This window comes from Thalassophryne amazonica, chromosome 11 (genome assembly GCF_902500255.1).
Source record: "Thalassophryne amazonica chromosome 11, fThaAma1.1, whole genome shotgun sequence".
Lineage (NCBI taxonomy): Eukaryota > Metazoa > Chordata > Actinopteri > Batrachoidiformes > Batrachoididae > Thalassophryne > Thalassophryne amazonica.
Window position 1 is genome coordinate 69695057 of NC_047113.1, and position 20307 is coordinate 69715363.

General features: G+C 40.5%; 1 protein-coding gene and 1 pseudogene across 5 annotated transcripts in view; one reads left to right on the top strand and one right to left on the bottom strand.

Moving 5' to 3' along the window:
* The window catches only part of LOC117519696, a 366295-nt pseudogene that overhangs the window by 87431 nt on the left and 258557 nt on the right, over nt 1-20307 (top strand).
* The window catches only part of gria2b (glutamate receptor, ionotropic, AMPA 2b), a 140306-nt gene that overhangs the window by 4630 nt on the left and 115369 nt on the right, over nt 1-20307 (bottom strand). For 3 of the 5 annotated variants that reach the window (XM_034182100.1, XM_034182104.1, XM_034182102.1), the window contains exons 5-14: nt 18702-18755; nt 18462-18620; nt 15331-15498; nt 6510-6614; nt 6204-6311; nt 5499-5705; nt 4962-5329; nt 1980-2178; nt 1578-1825; nt 191-305 (exon numbers count right to left, since the gene is read on the bottom strand). In XM_034182100.1, the coding sequence (XP_034037991.1) occupies nt 191-305; nt 1578-1825; nt 1980-2178; nt 4962-5329; nt 5499-5705; nt 6204-6311; nt 6510-6614; nt 15331-15498; nt 18462-18620; nt 18702-18755 (1731 nt within the window). The remainder of the gene's footprint in view (nt 1-190; nt 306-1577; nt 1826-1979; nt 2179-4961; nt 5330-5498; nt 5706-6203; nt 6312-6509; nt 6615-15330; nt 15499-18461; nt 18621-18701; nt 18756-20307) is intronic. The other 2 variants (XM_034182101.1, XM_034182103.1) reach the window with 1 other exon arrangement.

The following is a 20307-nucleotide window of genomic DNA, read 5'->3' on the forward strand; positions in this document are numbered from 1 at the left end:
AACTTGGTTGGCATCTATTAACTATGTGTCAGTGTTAGCGTTAAAAACAACAACAACAAAAAAGAAACAACGTGAACACTGAGCAGGTGACCGACCTGCCAGCAGTGTGGTTGTGGATCCTGTGCTGGCTTGCTGCTTACTTGTTGGTAGTTGTATTGAGTTACCCATCACTTTGCTCACTGGGGCTGACCTTGGAATCACCTCCCCCGCTGCCGCACTCTCCTTTGTCGTACCACCATTTGTTTTTCAATTTGTCCAACAGGCCTTGCTCATTCAGTTTTAGAACTGCGAGGTTAACCGCATTTCTTGAAACGATAAAACATACTTGTAAGACAGGGTGAGCCACTTATCAATTATCTGTCTATTCTTTTAGAGACTAAAAATAATCTGCTCAAGAATGGATTTAAGTCCATTCTTTTCCCCCTCTTATTGCAACTGGGCACTTCTATTATAAAAAAAAAACAAGTCATGAGGATCAAATGTGACTTTAACATTAACGTTTCTCATAGGTGGCAGAGCTTAGCCGTAACACAACAGAGAGGACAGAGCGCTAAGACTAAGGGGGGGACTAGTGGCTACAGCAACGTACTCACATCCACAACATACATAAAACAGTGTCTGGCAAGTGACTCCACTAAAAAAGAGACAGCAAAACAGCAGTCATGGGGAAAAAGGTTAGACCTCATGAAAAAATGTCAGAAAACATGCAACAATTTTTTAAAGATATTACCGTCTAATCCAACTACCCTTTCAAGATGAATATTGAGGTGCTATGTTTAGGGACAGGGAGAGTTTGCAGTGCTACTGTCTAACTGAGGGGCACAGAATGTAAAATACGATATGCAGTCTCAGAGTCAAAATATTCACAATATTTAAGGTTATACAATCCCACAATATCCTGTCACACAATATTGAAACCCAAGCAGTGCCAGTGCTAATATATAATATACACATTTTTGTGTTGTCCAATTTTTCCACAAAGGAACATTTCATTATGTCATTAAATAAAATGAATGTACTGCAAGGGTTTAGCAAAGCACAGTAATTAAATATACATTAAACTAAGCATTTCTAAAATATACTGCAAGAAACACATACTACTCAATCAGAAAATCATTCAAGGTTATTAAAATCAGATTAAAGCATAAAAAGAAGGTAAACCATTATACTGGACATACTAGAAACATGGAGGACAGAATAGTAAGGCAGTACGGGACAATGGGATCCAAATTTAGATTAAAAGATTCAAAATGTGACGAATAAAAGTTGATAATAAGAGTAGGGTTTAAAAATCCAGGTGAGATATTAGCCTGAATGTGCTCATTTACTCATGAAGTCATTAATAAAATTCATTTTGGAAACTAGGAGAGGTGATTTGGGAATTTAACAAAAATATTATTTTTTCTTTTGTTTTTGCAATTTATCGACTTACAATAAATTGCAATTTTTGTTCAAGGGGACGGGGGGTTGCATTACCTCATCTCCTTATACAAACCAGAGACAATTAAGCAAAGCTACATCAGGGTAGGTGGGATACTATAACAACATTGGACACATTGTTATACTATTCCACCCACCTTAATGAGGATCCTTTTGGCGTGGCGATCCCGTATCCTTTGGAATCCAGGTTGCCTCCCACTTTCATGGTGTCACAGGGCTTTCGCTGCTCAATGTATTCATTCATGGTCGACTCCAGCAGGTAGGCATACTTCCCCTTTGACTTGCGGACCCTGAGAACACCCTCAGCAGTGGTTTTTACAAACACAGAGGGCTCTGCACTGCGCATGTAGGTCCACATTTTATCAAACAGGGCAATTTTGGAGCGCTGGAATGAGAAAACGCTCCATAAGTACCAATCAGTTGAGTTAAAAAAAAAAAAATTCAGCCATTGTATTTGTATGCTGAGTCTGTGACACATACAGTATATGTCACAGTTCTAGTTCCTCAATGCATAAAACAAACACAAAACCATCTCATACCCTAAAGAACTCTTTAGTAGAGCCGGAGTCCAGAGTTCCATAGGCTATCTCAGTCTGTTTCGCCAGATCTTCTGCACTTTCGATGGGGGAGACCATCCTCTCCACAGTCAGGAAAGCAGCCAGATTAGCCGTGTAGGAGGAAATGATAATTAATGTGAAGAACCACCACACACCACCCACAATACGGCCAGAGAGAGATCTGTTGGAGAAAAACAGAATATTTTTCAGTTATTGTTCTTTGTGCACATCTGCATAGTAAAACAATATTTCTTGAAACAATTAAACAACAGCAATAATATGACACAGCAGCTTTTTTATCTTTGTTGCAATGTAATAAAAAAGAAAACATTGAACAAAGGATATACAGGGTCATTGTACGTTTAGTGACACTCCTTTTGGCCAAATATGCAAACCAAGGACGGTTAGAATTGATCAAATTTTGGCCTGAGGATGACTATGTTGGAAGTAAGATTTTTTTTCTACTTTGGAATGAACATGTACTATTATTTACTGCAGAAAAGAGAATGTGCAAGAACTGGTTGTACTTGGAAACATTTTCAGGAATAAATTCTATGAACTATATAATTTATTATGGTACACTGAATAAAACTAATGCAACAGAAAAAAAAACATCCATGTATTTGGTGAGGTTAGGTCTCGGATCATGCACTGGAGCCATGAGCTGCAGCATCCACCATACTACAGAACCACCTTGGAACACTGATAGCAACCATCCAGGCAGTGCATCCTCGTGTGATGCTGGGGTTCTCAACACTGAGAAACCCACGTGCTGGATCATACCCAGAGAAATGTGCAATATAACCAAAATGTCATAGCTCATGTTCCTCCACATTGTAAGTGATATTTCTCATCTGATTCTCCATTCATTTGATACAAAGTCATTGAAGTGGTACCCAAAGAACCTCCAAAGGGATCTATGACAAAATTTCATGAGTAAATACAGGACACCTTGCCAAAATATGACATCTTTCCACAGAACATCATGTGACATGATTTGGCTGCATGAACACATATCACGTGACAAGCAGAACAGGATGCCGCCGTCACACTGTTTCCCACTTTTTTAAAGACGTAACTCCTTTGGAGGCCCTAAGGCACCATTGCTTATCTCCAGATTCCATAGTGTCAAGTGGATGAAAGTCTACCACTCCCACTGGACAGGAAGGTGGACAGTAGTTGTAATGCCTCAGAATTGTGACTCAGAAGATGTACTGTAAGTTCAGTTGTTATTGGAATCGGAATTTAGCATTTGGTGGTGTTAGTTTTATTAAGTAAACAGGGTACATTATTGATTAAAGTGCAGAGCAGAATCGGTGCCTTCGGTTTGAAAACTATTTTATATCACAGACAAAACTAAAGTTGAAGATCGTGGTAAGGTCTAACATTTGTGGTCACATGATGCTCTCTGGAAATCACAGTGTTCTCCTCGTGGGTCTCCCATAAATATAGGGTGAAAGTTACACATAAATACGGGTTCGGATCATCTTCCCAAATTCTAGCAATGTACAGTTCAGTCCAACGAAACAAAGACAATCATCATTCATTTGAGTTGAATGTAACAGTGACAGATGGCACGAGCACTCTGTGTCAACATGTTTATGAATTCATGGATGTGGAACCAACATAACAACACAAGCAATTGACCATGAACAATTATACAGAATTATAATGAATCCTTATGACTTAGTTCAAAAATAATGAAGTCTAACTGCTGATTTGCATTGCATTTGTCATGAACAAGCCATTATTTTATTTAGCACCATCCATATTTATCTGTGAGTTGCTTAGAGTCTCTTTGACCGGTACTGAAAATTTCATGGAAAAATTCCGCACGGTTCCAGAGATATGCACGAAATATACCCCAAAAATAGCTCTTTTTCATCAATTTTGTGTGACATTGATATTTAGCATTATCATTTAAAGTTGAATGTTAAAGAAATAACCTTGTATTTTGTCATTTTGTTTGTTTGTGCTTCATACAAACACACAGTAATACATTTTTGTAAATGTAGAAATGTCATTTCCTAGAAAAAAACATCATATTTCTACAGCAAGGAAAAAGTGTTGCAAGCGTAACGCTGAGAATAAGTCCTTGATTTATTTGTGTCAAAACCTTAGCTATATCTCTTACTCTGCTTCAATAGAATAATTATATTACTTGTTCAACAATACCAGGAACTAATGGACAGAATTGCTTTGTTTCAGGCTTCTGCAGACTAAAGAAGATGCCGCCAACTGTTACCACAAGCGTTAGGCTCTAGCTCATTATAGTATATATGCACTAGGAATGACTGAAACAAGACCAATAGAAATATTGAAACTCTGATATATAACCATACCTAAAATGATAACATTTCACAAAAAAGGCCACTTTTAAATTTTGATGGTTACGTCACACTGTGGCTTCATTATTTTTGAACTAGGCCTTATGACTGCAATGGTAAGAATATTTGTATGAGTTAAAAGGTAGAATGTTAGCCTGTTTTTCAACAAAAGAAAATATTATTTCCATTGTAAATATGGAAAACATTCATTATTTGTTTTATCTGACACCTTAAAAGATCATAGTTGAGACAAAGGTCATGTGGTACAGATAGCTTCCTCATATCATGGTACTTCGGTAAATGGAGCAAAAGTTTAAGGGAGCTAAAGGCATGGAACCAAAATGAATGGTAAATGGAACCAAATGGACTATTTTTTACACAATGGGACAAATAATCAATGCCATGTAACGTAATCCACCAATGAAATGGCAAGGACCTATTGAAGTGTTAGATAATACAGCTTAACAATACCACCATATTCAACGTGAGCACCTTCCACATTTCTTCTGTCACTTGTGCCAGAAGAACACAAAACAATCAAATCAAAAACTGAAACAACATTAGCTCTGAGTTGTGATAAACTGCAGCTGGGATTCTGAGACATAAATGCTGGCAATTACTGAACCTATTTCCCTACCTGGGTGAGATGTCGCATCCTTGTCTCATGAAGGCTCCAAGGGAGAACCACAGACTATTGAATATCCCAAACTCATTAGTTGACTCATTGGTCTGGATCTGTCCATCTTCATACTCCTCGGTGTGCCACTCATAGGGGCTGAAGCGACTCACCAGGAAGAGCACCACACTGACTCCAATATAGGCAAAAACGATACACATCCAGATCTCATAGGCCAGTGGATCCAGGAAAGAAAACACTCCTGGTTTGGATTTTTGTGGCTTCTTGATCATGATGGAGATTCCCAAAGACATGAAGGGTTTGGAGAAGTCAATCACTTCCTCTCGCACTAAAGTGATGGTCAGCGGAGCCACTGCAATATCTGCTTTCTGTCAAATCGAAAGTGATGGAATTAAAAATTTGGAATACAGTAATTAACTAATAGGATGTAAGAAAATAGCCAATAAAAAATGGAAAAAGAAGGATACAGTGCAAAACAGTTTATGGGTCAGTTTTCAAGTTTTAAAATGTGTGGCTGTCGAAAAATTAATTACTCACCCCATAGACCAACTCTCCAACCATTCCATTCCAGATTTTGGTCTCTGCATCCCTGGCGCCATACTTCCCATCCCCCACTATTTTCAGTTGGTATTTGAAGCCGCAGTGCTTCGCTATCTCTGCAGCCAGGTCTACACAGTAACCTTCATAGCGCTCATTGTCTACAAAAAGGTCAGCGTTCTTTTTCAGCATTACATACGGAGCTTCCTGAAGAACAGAGGCAATATCACAAAAGGCTGCTCAGCACAAGATGTGTGAATGACAACGTTAAAAAGCAGGTTTAGTGAACGCAGATTCACAAAAAGGATGACGGTTTCTAAGAAGGTACAAATCTTAAAACGAAGCCCACTAATAAAAAGTATAAACTCTGTTCTTCTCGTTAGCAAGCTAATGGCTAAAACCATAAATTATATGCTACACTAGTACCACTACATGTCCATCCATCCATTTTCTATACCCGCCTACTCCAACTAATGGCATAGAGGGAGGGCAGTGCTTGAGCCTATCCCAGCAGTCATAGGGTGTGAGGTGGGATACACTCTGGACACGACACCAGTCTATCACAGGGTGACCACCACATGTGTTCTTCAGAATTACAATACCACAGTTGTTTCTGTGCAATGCTAAACTTTCCCACTTTTACCCCCCCCCCCCCCCCCCCCAAAAAAAGAAAAAGCAGAATCACACATGAGTGTGTTCCTTTACCAAGATGGTGGTGACAATAACTGTTTTGTTTTCCAGTCCTGTTGTTTCATTTGGAAAGATGTCGGATTTGGTGACGGCCATTTTGTCAACTTCATTCCAGTATCCAATCTGTTGAAAGAAAAATTAAAATCCATCAATGCAATGGAGCTCTAACCACTCATTTAAATGTTAAACAGTGTAACAAATTTGTTTCCTATGTTTACTAATGCATGCAGCTTACAGATGGTTAAAGCATGCCCTGTGTGCATTTAATCAAAGTTACATTATACTGTATTTCTAAGTCCAAAGAAGAATTGAGGCACAAACCTTTACAGGACCATTAGTCTTTAGTTCCATTATATTCACTGAGTAGTTCACTCTCTTGCCATGTTGGTCAAATTGAATGTTTCCGGTCAGACCTTCCACACGCACCTGAGTGACATAATGAGAGTCTCAACACGACAAAAATATTTCTCTCAGACAAACAGCAGCATTCAAAAGTTCTAGTGATAATCAATGTGTTATATTTCTGACTGAAATAGCATGTGTAATAATAATAACCTTTATTATTATTACTATTATTATTTATGCATATAGCCCCTTACATTGTACATACAAAGTGTCCCACATATACTCAACAAAAATATAAATGCAACACTTTTGGTTTTGCTCCCATTTTGTATGAGATGAACTCAAAGATCTAAAACTTTTTCCACATACACAATATCACCATTTCCCTCAAATATTGTTCACAAACCAGTCGAAATCTGTGATAGTGAGCACTTCTCCTTTGCTGTGATAATCCATCCCACCTCACAGGTGTGCCATATCAAGATACTGATTAGACACCATGATTAGTGCACAGGTGTGCCTTAGACTGCCCACAATAAAAGGCCACTCTGAAAGGTGCAGTTTTGTTTTACTGGGGGGGATACCAGTCAGTATCTGGTGGGACCACCATTTGCCTCATGCAGTGCAACACATCTCCTTTGCATCATCCGTGAAGAGAACACCTCTCCAATGTGCCAAACGCCAGCGAATGTGAGCATTTGCCCACTCAAGTCGGTTATGACGATGAACTGGAGTCAGGTCGAGACCCCGATGAGGACGACGAGCATGCAGATGAGCTTCCCTGAGACGGTTTCTGACAGTTTGTGCAGAAATTCTTTGGTTATGCAAACCGATTGTTCCAGCAGCTGTCCGAGTGGCTGGTCTCAGACAATCTTGGAGGTGAACATGCTGGATGTGGAGGTCCTGGGCTGGTGTGGTTACACGTGGTCTGCGGTTGTGAGGCTGGTTGGATGTACTGCCAAATTCTCTGAAACGCCTTTGGAGACGGCTTATGGTAGAGAAATGAACATTCAATACACGAGCAACAGCTCTGGGAGACATTCCTGCTGTCAGCATGCCAATTGCACGCTCCCTCAAATCTTGCGACATCTGTGGCATTGTGCTGTGTGATAAAACTGCACCTTTCAGAGTGGCCTTTTATTGTGGGTAGTCTAAGGCACACCTGTGCACTAATCATGGTGTCTAATCAGCATCTTGATATGGCACACCTGTGAGGTGGGATGGATTATCTCAGCAAAGGAGAGGTGCTCACTATCACAGATTTAGACTGGTTTGTGAACAATATTTGAGGGAAATGGTGATATTGTGTATGTGGAAAAAGTTTTAGATCTTTGAGTTCATCTCATACAAAATGGGAGCAAAACCAAAAGTGTTGCATTTATATTTTTGTTGAGTGTAGTAAACTACAATAAATAAATAAAATAAAATAAAATAAATGTAAAATAACACTGAAGGACCTTTAAAAATCTCAAAGTTTAAACAATTGGATACTTTATGGTTTTGCCCAGTATATCAATCTTATTTTATAAGACTAAAATAAATAAATGTAAGTAAGCTACTTTGGCTTCTCCCTTTTTTATCCAGGGTCACCAGAGAACATACACGATGGATCTGCAAGTTGATATGGCATGGAGAATGGGTACAGATCATTTTGATTTGGAAACCTTCTGTTTCAGAAACAATGCACTAACCACTTTGCCATACTATACACCATTTGTGTCACCAGTGCTTAATGGTAACTTGAAAGGGGAAAAACAAAAACATCAATATCAAGATTTGATTTTTGCTGCTACTGAATTTGAGTTTTGTTCTAATGTTAAACTAGTAATTCTACTTTGTGGGATTTTTTGTCCAGAGACACAAATACATCATCTGGATAGATTAGGTTGAAAAGTGGCATTTGATAAAGGATTAAAAGCCACATCTTGACGGTCTGTAGAGCACAGTATAAGTCTGGTTCATATCACTATGTGTGTGTGCAAGGACAGCATACGTATGTTGTGAACCTATGTTAGGCATATCTGAATATTGCACCTTATAAATAGCACAAAAACTCTGTGCCTTAGGGCCCCGTCACACATAACACTATTGAGGCAGAATGGCGCACAAAGGCAGAGTCAAATGCCACTCGTGAAAAACCGGAGCCACCTCAAACACCTTGTACAGCTGTCGTGGCAACCATTCACGCACACCAGTGGCCGAAAGACAGCGAGTGCCGTGTGAGTGCCAATGGACTCCTCTCTCGGCAGCTGTCAGCCAAATTCCAGGTGTCGCACATGAACATCTAACACTGTTCTCTGGACACTTAGAAAAGGCGGGGCTATTCATGTTCCCAGCATGAGAGTAGACAGCAGGTGACCACATTCGACCTGTCTGTGAAAGTTGTCTAAGTGCCCCACGAGTGTGGCGTCACCAAGCAAAACACATGGGTGTGGCTGTGCCAAATGCTCCCCCTCTACACATACACACAGCTTGTGGAGTGCATTGTTGTCATCATGTAATACATGTAATTCATGTAAAACATGAAAGGGAGAACAGTAATCCACATCAATGATGTGGATTACACATTAATGAGTCCACCCTGGATCTGTGATCTGGTTGACTCTTGCTTGCCTCTACTGGTGGTTGGCTCTCACTGCGGTATTGTATCACTTCCTGTTCCGGAGCACAGCGGTGTTTTTCTGTATCTGTTAGCTGTTTAATCTGCGCAGTTAGATTGATCTAGTTATCTAGATTACGATTTGTTTCCCAGTGTAATCTTTACGTGCCTTAACTAAAATACTCCTTCTGCTGAATCACCTCTAAATTATTCACTTTGCGTGTTTTTAGGAATCTGCTAGGTTAGCGTAGCTACTAGCTCTTAGCCGATTTAGCATGGCGGCTTCTCCTGTCTCTCCCACACTTTTCTGCTCTGGGTGTGAAATGTTTAGTTATTCCTCGGCCTCCTTTAGCAGTAATGGTACTTGTAATAAGTGTAGCTTATTCGTAGCTTTGGAGGCCAGGCTGGGCGAATTGGAGACTCGGCTCCACCGTGGAAAATTCTACAGCTAGCCAGGCCCCTGTAGTCGGTGCGGACCAAGGTAGCTTAGCCGCCGTTAGTTCCCCCCTGGCAGATCCCAAGCAGGCTGACTGGGTGACTGTGAGGAGGAAGCGTAGTTCTAAACAGAAGCCCCGTGTACACCGCCAACCCGTTCACATTTCTAACCGTTTTTCCCCACTCGACGACACACCCGCCGAGGATCAAACTCTGGTTATTGGCGACTCTATTTTGAGAAATGTGAAGTTAGCGACACCAGCAACCATAGTCAATTGTCTTCCGGGGGCCAGAGCAGGCGACATTGAAGGAAATTTGAAACTGCTGGCTAAGGCTAAGCGTAAATTTGGTAAGATTGTAATTCACGTCGGCAGTAATGACACCCGGTTACGCCAATCGGAGGTCACTAAAATTAACATTAAATCGGTGTGTAACTTTGCAAAAACAATGTCGGACTCTGTAGTTTTCTCTGGGCCCCTCTCCAATCGGACCGGGAGTGACATGTTTAGCCGCCTGTTCTCCTTGAATTGCTGGCTGTCTGAGTGGTGTCCAAAAAATGAGGTGGGCTTCATAGATAATTGGCAAAGCTTCTGGGGAAAACCTGGTCTTGTTAGGAGAGACGGCATCCATCCCACTTTGGATGGAGCAGCTCTCATTTCTAGAAATCTGGCCAATTTTCTTAAATCCTCCAAACCGTGACTATCCAGGGTTGGGACCAGGAAGCAGAGTTGTAGTCTTACACACCTCTCTGCAGCTTCTCTCCCCCTGCCATCCCCTCATTACCCCATCCCCGTAGAGACGGTGCCTGCTCCCAGACCACCAACAACCAGCAAAAATCTATTTAAGCATAAAAATTCAAAAAGAAAAAATAATATAGCACCTTCAACTGCACCACAGACTAAAACAGTTAAATGTGGTCTATTAAACATTAGGTCTCTCTCTTCTAAGTCCCTGTTGGTAAATGATATAATAATTGATCAACATATTGATTTATTCTGCCTAACAGAAACCTGGTTACAGCAGGATGAATATGTTAGTTTAAATGAGTCAACACCCCCGAGTCACACTAGCTGTCAGAATGCTCGTAGCACGGGCCGAGGAGGAGGATTAGCAGCAATCTTCCATTCCAGCTTATTAATTAATCAAAAACCCAGACAGAGCTTTAATTCATTTGAAAGCTTGTCTCTTAGTCTTGTCCATCCAAATTGGAAGTCCCAAAAACCAGTTTTATTTGTTATTATCTATCGTCCACCTGGTCGTTACTGTGAGTTTCTCTGTGAATTTTCAGACCTTTTGTCTGACTTAGTGCTTAGCTCAGATAAGATAATTATAGTGGGCGATTTTAACATCCACACAGATGCTGAGAATGACAGCCTCAACACTGCATTTAATCTATTATTAGACTCTATTGGCTTTGCTCAAAAAGTAAATGAGTCCACCCACCACTTTAATCATATCTTAGATCTTGTTCTGACTTATGGTATGGAAATAGAAGACTTAACAGTATTCCCTGAAAACTCCCTTCTGTCTGATCATTTCTTAATAACATTTACATTTACTCTGATGGACTACCCAGCAGTGGGGAATAAGTTTCATTACACTAGAAGTCTTTCAGAAAGCGCTGTAACTAGGTTTAAGGATATGATTCCTTCTTTATGTTCTCTAATGCCATATACCAACACAGTGCAGAGTAGCTACCTAAACTCTGTAAGGGAGATAGAGTATCTCGTCAATAGTTTTACATCCTCATTGAAGACAACTGTGGATGCTGTAGCTCCTCTGAAAAAGAGAGCTTTAAATCAGAAGTGCCTGACTCCGTGGTATAACTCACAAACTCGCAGCTTAAAGCAGATAACCCGTAAGTTGGAGAGGAAATGGCATCTCACTAATTTAGAAGATCTTCACTTAGCCTGGAAAAAGAGTCTGTTGCTCTATAAAAAAGCCCTCCGTAAAGCTAGGACATCTTTCTACTCATCACTAATTGAAGAAAATAAGAACAACCCCAGGTTTCTTTTCAGCACTGTAGCCAGGCTGACAAAGAGTCAGAGCTCTATTGAGCTGAGTATTCCATTAACTTTAACTAGTAATGACTTCATGACTTTCTTTGCTAACAAAATTTTAACTATTAGAGAAAAAATTACTCATAACCATCCCAAAGACGTATCGTTATCTTTGGCTGCTTTCAGTGATGCCGGTATTTGGTTAGACTCTTTCTCTCCGATTGTTCTGTCTGAGTTATTTTCATTAGTTACTTCATCCAAACCATCAACATGTTTATTAGACCCCATTCCTACCAGGCTGCTCAAGGAAGCCCTACCATTATTTAATGCTTCGATCTTAAATATGATCAATCTATCTTTGTTAGTTGGCTATGTACCACAGGCTTTTAAGGTGGCAGTAATTAAACCATTACTTAAAAAGCCATCACTTGACCCAGCTATCTTAGCTAATTATAGGCCAATCTCCAACCTTCCTTTTCTCTCAAAAATTCTTGAAAGGGTAGTTGTAAAACAGCTAACTGATCACCTGCAGAGGAATGGTCTATTTGAAGAGTTTCAGTCAGGTTTTAGAATTCATCATAGTACAGAAACAGCATTAGTGAAGGTTACAAATGATCTTCTTATGGCCTCGGACAGTGGACTCGTCTCTGTGCTTGTTCTGTTGGACCTCAGTGCTGCTTTTGATACTGTTGACCATAAAATTTTATTACAGAGATTAGAGCATGCCATAGGTATTAAAGGCACTGCGCTGCGGTGGTTTGAATCATATTTGTCTAATAGATTACAATTTGTTCATGTAAATGGGGAATCTTCTTCACAGACTAAAGTTAATTATGGAGTTCCACAAGGTTCTGTGCTAGGACCAATTTTATTCACTTTATACATGCTTCCCTTAGGCAGTATTATTAGACGGTATTGCTTAAATTTTCATTGTTACGCAGATGATACCCAGCTTTATCTATCCATGAAGCCAGAGGACACACACCAATTAGCTAAACTGCAGGATTGTCTTACAGACATAAAGACATGGATGACCTCTAATTTCCTGCTTTTAAACTCAGATAAAACTGAAGTTATTGTACTTGGCCCCACAAATCTTAGAAACATGGTGTCTAACCAGATCCTTACTCTGGATGGCATTACCCTGACCTCTAGTAATACTGTGAGAAATCTTGGAGTCATTTTTGATCAGGATATGTCATTCAAAGCGCATATTAAACAAATATGTAGGACTGCTTTTTTGCATTTACGCAATATCTCTAAAATCAGAAAGGTCTTGTCTCAGAGTGATGCTGAAAAACTAATTCATGCATTTATTTCCTCTAGGCTGGACTATTGTAATTCATTATTATCAGGTTGTCCTAAAAGTTCCCTAAAAAGCCTTCAGTTAATTCAAAATGCTGCAGCTAGAGTACTGACGGGGACTAGAAGGAGAGAGCATATCTCACCCATATTGGCCTCTCTTCATTGGCTTCCTGTTAATTCTAGAATAGAATTTAAAATTCTTCTTCTTACTTATAAGGTTTTGAATAATCAGGTCCCATCTTATCTTAGGGACCTCGTAGTACCATATCACCCCAATAGAGCGCTTCGCTCTCAGAGTGCAGGCTTACTTGTAGTTCCTAGGGTTTGTAAGAGTAGAATGGGAGGCAGAGCCTTCAGCTTTCAGGCTCCTCTCCTGTGGAACCAGCTCCCAATTCAGATCAGGGAGACAGACACCCTCTCTACTTTTAAGATTAGGCTTAAAACTTCCTTTTTGCTAAAGCTTATAGTTAGGGCTGGATCAGGTGACCCTGGACCATCCCTTAGTTATGCTGCTATAGACGTAGACTGCTGGGGGGTTCCCATGATGCACTGTTTCTTTCTCTTTTTGCTCTGTATGCACCACTCTGCATTTAATCATTAGTGATCGATCTCTGCTCCCCTCCACAGCATGTCTTTTTCCTGGTTCTCTCCCTCAGCCCCAACCAGTCCCAGCAGAAGACTGCCCCTCCCTGAGCCTGGTTCTGCTGGAGGTTTCTTCCTGTTAAAAGGGAGTTTTTCCTTCCCACTGTAGCCAAGTGCTTGCTCACAGGGGGTCGTTTTGACCGTTGGGGTTTTACATAATTATTGTATGGCCTTGCCTTACAATATAAAGCGCCTTGGGGCAACTGTTTGTTGTGATTTGGCACTATATAAAAAAATTGATTGAATTGATTGAATTGATCATTTCATTACTTCCTGGTGTACATCTAGGCGTAGGCTAAATCCGCACTTTATAACAGGAATTAAGTATTATAAATTGTGGTGTTTTATGAATTTTGTGAAGAGGCCCTGACTATAGACCAGGTCATCTGTGGGGAAATTGCTTTTGCTGCCAAACCACACTTCAGTTCAACACCAATACAGCCATGGGTGCACAGATGACTGCCAGTGCATTTAGCGCCTGATTTACTAATATCCTAGTTAACGAGTACAAAATTGTGTGGGAAGTCCAAATTTTTGTGCATTGGGGTTGAGACAAAAGTGCAGGTAATTTATTAAAAGTAAAGGCACAAATGATAGTGTGCAGTAATGGGATGTAGACAGCAATATAAAAATGTGAATTTTGCAATTTTGCATGGTTAAATTTCCATAAGCATAAAATGAAATTGAATCAGTTAGTTTGCAGCTATGCACCCTCATCAGACACAAACTCTCCCACATAACTGAGCCTCTTCACACACTGGCAAGAAAGAAAGAAACAACCAAACAACAATCTCATGTGGAGAGAGCTGTGATGTCCCACATAGAGTTTGATATGTGTGTCACCCACCTGTTACACATGGAAACATTTATTCCTAAATAAAAAAGCATGAAGCAAACCGAAATATACCCAACATTTCAAATTATTATTATTTTTTTAATTTTGTGCCATGTCTGTGCTGGAACAACGATTTGTCAAGAGCAGTACGTTAATGACAGCATTTCAAACTCACAAAATACAAATGCTATCAGAGCTTTTGACTTTGATAAATTTTGTTGAGTGTACAAATCTCATTTATTTGCATATTCCCTCCCAGAATTTTGCCCAGAAAATCCAAATTGCATATTCATGAAAGCACATGTGCTAAATGGACAATGTGCACTATTTTGTGCATTTGCCATTTGCTAACCTTGTTGAACACTGTTAGTAACTCAGCATGTCGGTGTATTTGTGAGTGCAATGGCGTTTGCACACATTTTTACACATGCAAACCTTTCTTAAATCAGGCCCTTAGTACTTAAACAACTGCATCTGCTGGACTCCGAGTTTTGCGCTGCTTTGCCCTCGGTGAAGAACATAAAAAACACATCACTCACTTGTGTGATCCTCTAAGACAAATGCTGGTACAACCTGCTATGCAATTTCATACAGTATGTCTATTCTTGACCAAAAAAAAAAAGCCAAAATATTTTATCTTGACTTGAATATGTGCTTAAAACCTGTGGCTACAACCTGAAATACATCAAAGAAAGCATAAAAACAGCAATACTTTGGCTGTCAGGCATCATCTGTCAGCAGGAGTGAAGCTTGCAGACAGTCCGTGGGCAGACTCATGTTTCTGTGCACATCCATCAGTCAAGGGAGATTAGCTTAGCTGGGGAGCCTATCTGTGCGTGCACATGCATGGTGAAACTATTCTTTCATTTATCTCGCTGAAGTACTTTCTAACTGTGTATTTCCTAAGAGAGAGCTTCTGTTACCACAGCAACAAGTCTTACCACTGCAAAATGAATGAATGAACATGACTGCAGGTGTTACCTGTTTCAGCGCTCGCTCGATCTCCATTCCCTGAGCCCAGGGCACGGCCGGGTTGGCCAGACAGTCACCATTGTTGGCCCTTCTAGAGATGTCAATGCGCTGTTTGTGCAGGAAGCGGAAGGCCTCCGTCATCACCTGCACAGCGTCGTAGGTCAGTGCTGATGTGTACTAGGACACAGTAATGGGGGAAAATGGGAAGAATGTTATGAAAGAGATGTGGGAACACCTGTAATCCTTAAAATGAATATTTTGGGTGTAGGTATATTTGCATACATTCAGCCAATCTGGAATATGACACATGGGTCAAGGGGTCACAACTTTATGGAAATGTTGCACGTGTAACAGCTAATAATCATGTCTTATGAAATTCATGAGAACAAACATTCACTTTTTATTAAGTCTCTGATTTTAATCTCTTGCCTGTGTGATTTGGAGTCAGTTGATGCACTCAGCATGATGACACGGGTACGTCCACATGCACGTTTATGCAGAGCTGCACTCCACTGATGAACACTCATAAACATTATTTCTAATATGAATGTTACCAAACAGCTGTATGGTATATTAAATGTAATATACAACGTATCCTGTGTGAGTCCTGCAGATATTTGAAGTCGCTCATTTGTTTTTAATTAGTTTTGTGTCAAAGATAAAAAAAGGCTAATGCTAGCATGCTTAGCTAGCCTCCTCGCTAGCAAAGAAAAAAAAAGGGGGGGGATTCAAATAGGCCAATATCATTGAAAATCTTAACTAGAGGACTCATTACAGTGCAATAATTTACATTTTTGCATTGAGAGAAAAATCTGTTTTTTGCTCCAAAAGTTCATCTAAATTGCGGTGGAAGTGTGTTTTTTTTTCAACTGTATTCTTAGAGTTAACACAAATATACAGTGTAAAAGTTCATTGAATAATTTAGTAAGTATTTTGGTGTATCACTTCAGAAAAGCAACGAAACCATCACCAAGAAATCTCATGTGATATCAGGTGCAGACAGTGTCTTCATATCATCACATTTTTATGGTCATTTTGCATGCATACAACAATATTTGCCATCAGCATTTAATCCATGTCACCCAGGGAACAACTCCAGATTTACAGATGCTGCCTGGCTCAAGTACAGTGAAAGGAGAATGACCCTGACCTGGAAGAAACCCATGCAGACACGGGGGACAACATACAAATTCAACACAGAAAGGAACTGGACATTGGTGGAATGGAACCCAGAACCTTTTTGCTTTAAGACAGGATTGTTGTCCACTTAGCCACCATGCTGCCAAATGTAGATCACTTTATGAATTTAGGTGTCATTTAAGAAAATATGTGCCTGCTGACTCGGCATACTGTATATGTGCTTTTCTGGAGTGATCTGAATTGTGATATGGTAAATGGAAAAAAGTGAGAACGTGACAAATCTAAAATGTTATATTTTTATTTTAGGCCCTATGTTCTGTCTTTATTCTTGTTGTTTGCATGTATCACTCAAGATGACTTTTAGCTGTGATGGATATATGGATGGATATATGCCTGCTACAAATAAATCATCACAAAGCCGAATCCTTTTGTGTCTGAACGCAACCCTCACAGGATTTCCTCAGCTTACTTTTCTAAGTGTGACAAAAAACTAGTCGTAGTTTGAATCCTTCACCTTGAACCCATCCCCAACAAAACATAGGCATAACATAAGATGGACAGCATTATATCCAATTTGCCCACAAAAAAGGGCATTTCACGAGGTCAGGACACTTTACACATTCATAATTTCAGTCACCATGGCAAATGGACAAACATCAGTATTTGATGCCTCCAAATCAATAATGTTTGGAGGCTACAGTCATACATGCATAAGCTTTATACAGTAAAACCTTCCATATGCATTACTATATAGCTCAAAAAAGTAAGTCTTTTACAGGGCCTGAGACACATTGTGCATATCCCTGAATTCCACAGTGTGAAGCAGACAAGAGTAAAACTCACCCTGGACTGTGTCACAGTTCACATTTCTGCCACTTCCTCTGGTGCTTTTATTCTGATGCTTCTGCTCCTAGTGCATTTCTGTCTTTACATCCTATTCATGGGCATACTAATTTCCTTGTTCACTGATTCACACACACACACACACACACACACACACACACACACACACACACACACACACACACACACACACACACACACACACACACACACACACACACACACACACACACACACACACACACACACACACACACACACAATTGAGCCACTAACAGGCCCAAATTATCTAGCTTCCATGCTTGTCTTCTCGCATTTCTTCTCCATGTTTGACTTCCTGTTTCACCAGTTGTCAATGGTCATTGTTTACCGGTATGTTTCCGAACTGGATTTTGACTCTATGCATTGTTTACTGGATTACCTTGTTGGTCATTCCCCCATGGACACTTTGCAAAGCAGACTGATCTCAGTGCGTACCTGACATTCCACCTGTTTATCTGGATTACTCCTTTGGTGACATTGCTGAGTGTGCTGTGTGTTTGTGGACTGCTCTCCTGTTTCCACTTAACGATCTTCTTTTTAACAGTTGTAAAGATTGTTACCCTTCTCTGTAGTTTTCAGCTTTGGGGTCACCAGTTATGCAGAATATATTACAGACAGGATGCCAGTCCATTACATGTGACTCTCCCAGCCAAGGCGGTACCCATTTACAGCTAGGTGGACTGGGTCAATGCATATAAAGTGACTTGCATAAGGATACAGACAGTTGGGGTGCACAAGAATTGAACCCAGGTCTACATATTGGTAACCAAACTCTTATAAATGTCTAAAGAAAACCTTCCTGATACTGTGACGGCATAGTGAAATTTGTACAAGTCTGAACAGTGAGACTTTAAGGTTCCCTATTTGTAGGCAGTGCATGAGAATGTTTAATAATGTTAAATAATTTACACCTTAGTCTACATTTGAGTGCAAAGTTGAGCAATACAGATTTATACAGCATAATTTTGTTTGAAGTTACAAATATATGAGCAGAGCTCAGGCTCAGTTAAGTGCTTATGAAGGCTTTTCAGCACACGCCTCACTTAAAATAGACAGGCTTAGTGTAAGAGTACACGAGTGAGTCCACAAGCACTACGGCATATCTGCATGCTTACCCTTATTTTGCTGTCGGCCCCCGGATACTCCTTTTCTTCCAGAGCCTCCCACCTCTGATCAAACTTGGACACCAAAGGATCATCAAAATCAACGATCTGAAAGCCTGACACGTTGGCACCACCATACTGGATTTTGGACAGATCTCCATCAATGAAACCCTGAAAACATCAAGATGGAAATCGGACTATATCATCTAAATGATCACATTCTTTGGATGAGGTAATAGAATTTTATCTTACCAGATTGGCTATAATGTAGTGGTAGCCCTTAACATGTCTGCCAATTGTGATGATCTGCAGAGTTATATGACAGAACATAAAAAGTCAATGAAAAAGAGTCTCATGTCAAGTGTAGTATCTCATTAGGACAATGTAGACTTATAATTTAGTATTAGGATCAACAGCATTATTGCACGATTGTATTCCTGTTTGTTACAATACAGCAAATTCATTGACTTCACTACAGCTCATACAGAGATTCTGCAAAGTATAAAAAGGTAATAAATTTGGTAATTACTCGTAGAACTCAATGAAATTCTGGTTCTGTGAAGGACTTCCAGAATGCAAGGCTATCTTCCAGATGTATATGTGTTGTTCAAGTTTTCAGAGTAATTTGGTTGGTCCTTGGACTGCCACATCCTGTCTGCCAAGAAACCTCTGTCTCGGTGTTGCCAAATTAGTGACTTTGTTGTAAGATTTAGCGACTTTTTATTTCCACTCGTCACTCTTATAAATGGGATTGTCTGTAGATGGCAATACAATGTTAATTCAGGTAATATTGTAGAACTTGCAATAAAAGTTCAACATCACTGTCATCATTATTTTGAGGTATACAATGGCAAGTTTAAATTTCTGTTTTAAAATTTATTGTCAAGTTTAAAAACATTTTCATACCTAAGTTGTGCTTGTCAGGAGAAATTCCATCCTTCTGGCAATCTTTCGTATCTTAAATCTCAAGTACCGTAAAACTCTGGGGCTGATATCCAAAAATCAACTTACAGTTGCCTTTATGGACAACTTACTTGTGTCAGAAAAGCAATCAAAGGTAATATGTTACCATTCTCTGATGAGGTCATCAAAACAGTTCCATTACTTATTACATTTTTAACCTTGTAATCTGTAACCATCCATCCATCCATCCATCCATTTTCTTCCGCGTTATCCGGAGTCCTTTCGGGGGGGCAGCAGCTCAAGCAAAGCCACCCAGACCTCCCGATCAACACACACACCTCCCCCAGCTCCTCCGGGGGTACCCCAAGGCGTTCCCAAGCCAGCTGAGAGATGTAGTTCCTCCAGCCTGTCCTTGGTCTTCCCCGGGGCCTCCTCCCAGTGGGACGTGCCCGGAACACCTCTCCAGCGAGGCATCCATGGGGCATCCGGAAAAGATGCCCGAGCCACCTCAACTGACTCCTTTCGACGTGGAGGAGCAGCGGCTCGACTCCGAGCTCCTCCCGAGTGACCGAGCTCCTCACCCTATCTCTAAGGGAGCGCCCAGCCACCCTGCGGGGGAAACTCATCTCGGCTGCTTGTACTCGCGATCTCGTTCTTTCGGTCATGAGCCAAATCTCATGACCATAGGTGAGGATCGGAACGTAGATCGATCGGTAAATCGAGAGCTTTGCCCCCCTACTCAGCTCTCTCTTCACCACGACGGTCCGATACAGCGACCGCATCACTGCAGATGCTGCACCGATCCGTTTATCGATCTCACGCTCCATCGGTCCCTCACTCGTGAACAAGACCCCGAGATACTTAAACTCCTCCACTTGAGGCAAGGACATTCCACCGACCTGAAGAGGGCAAAGCACCTTTTTCCGGTCGCGAACCATGGCCTCGGATTTGGAGG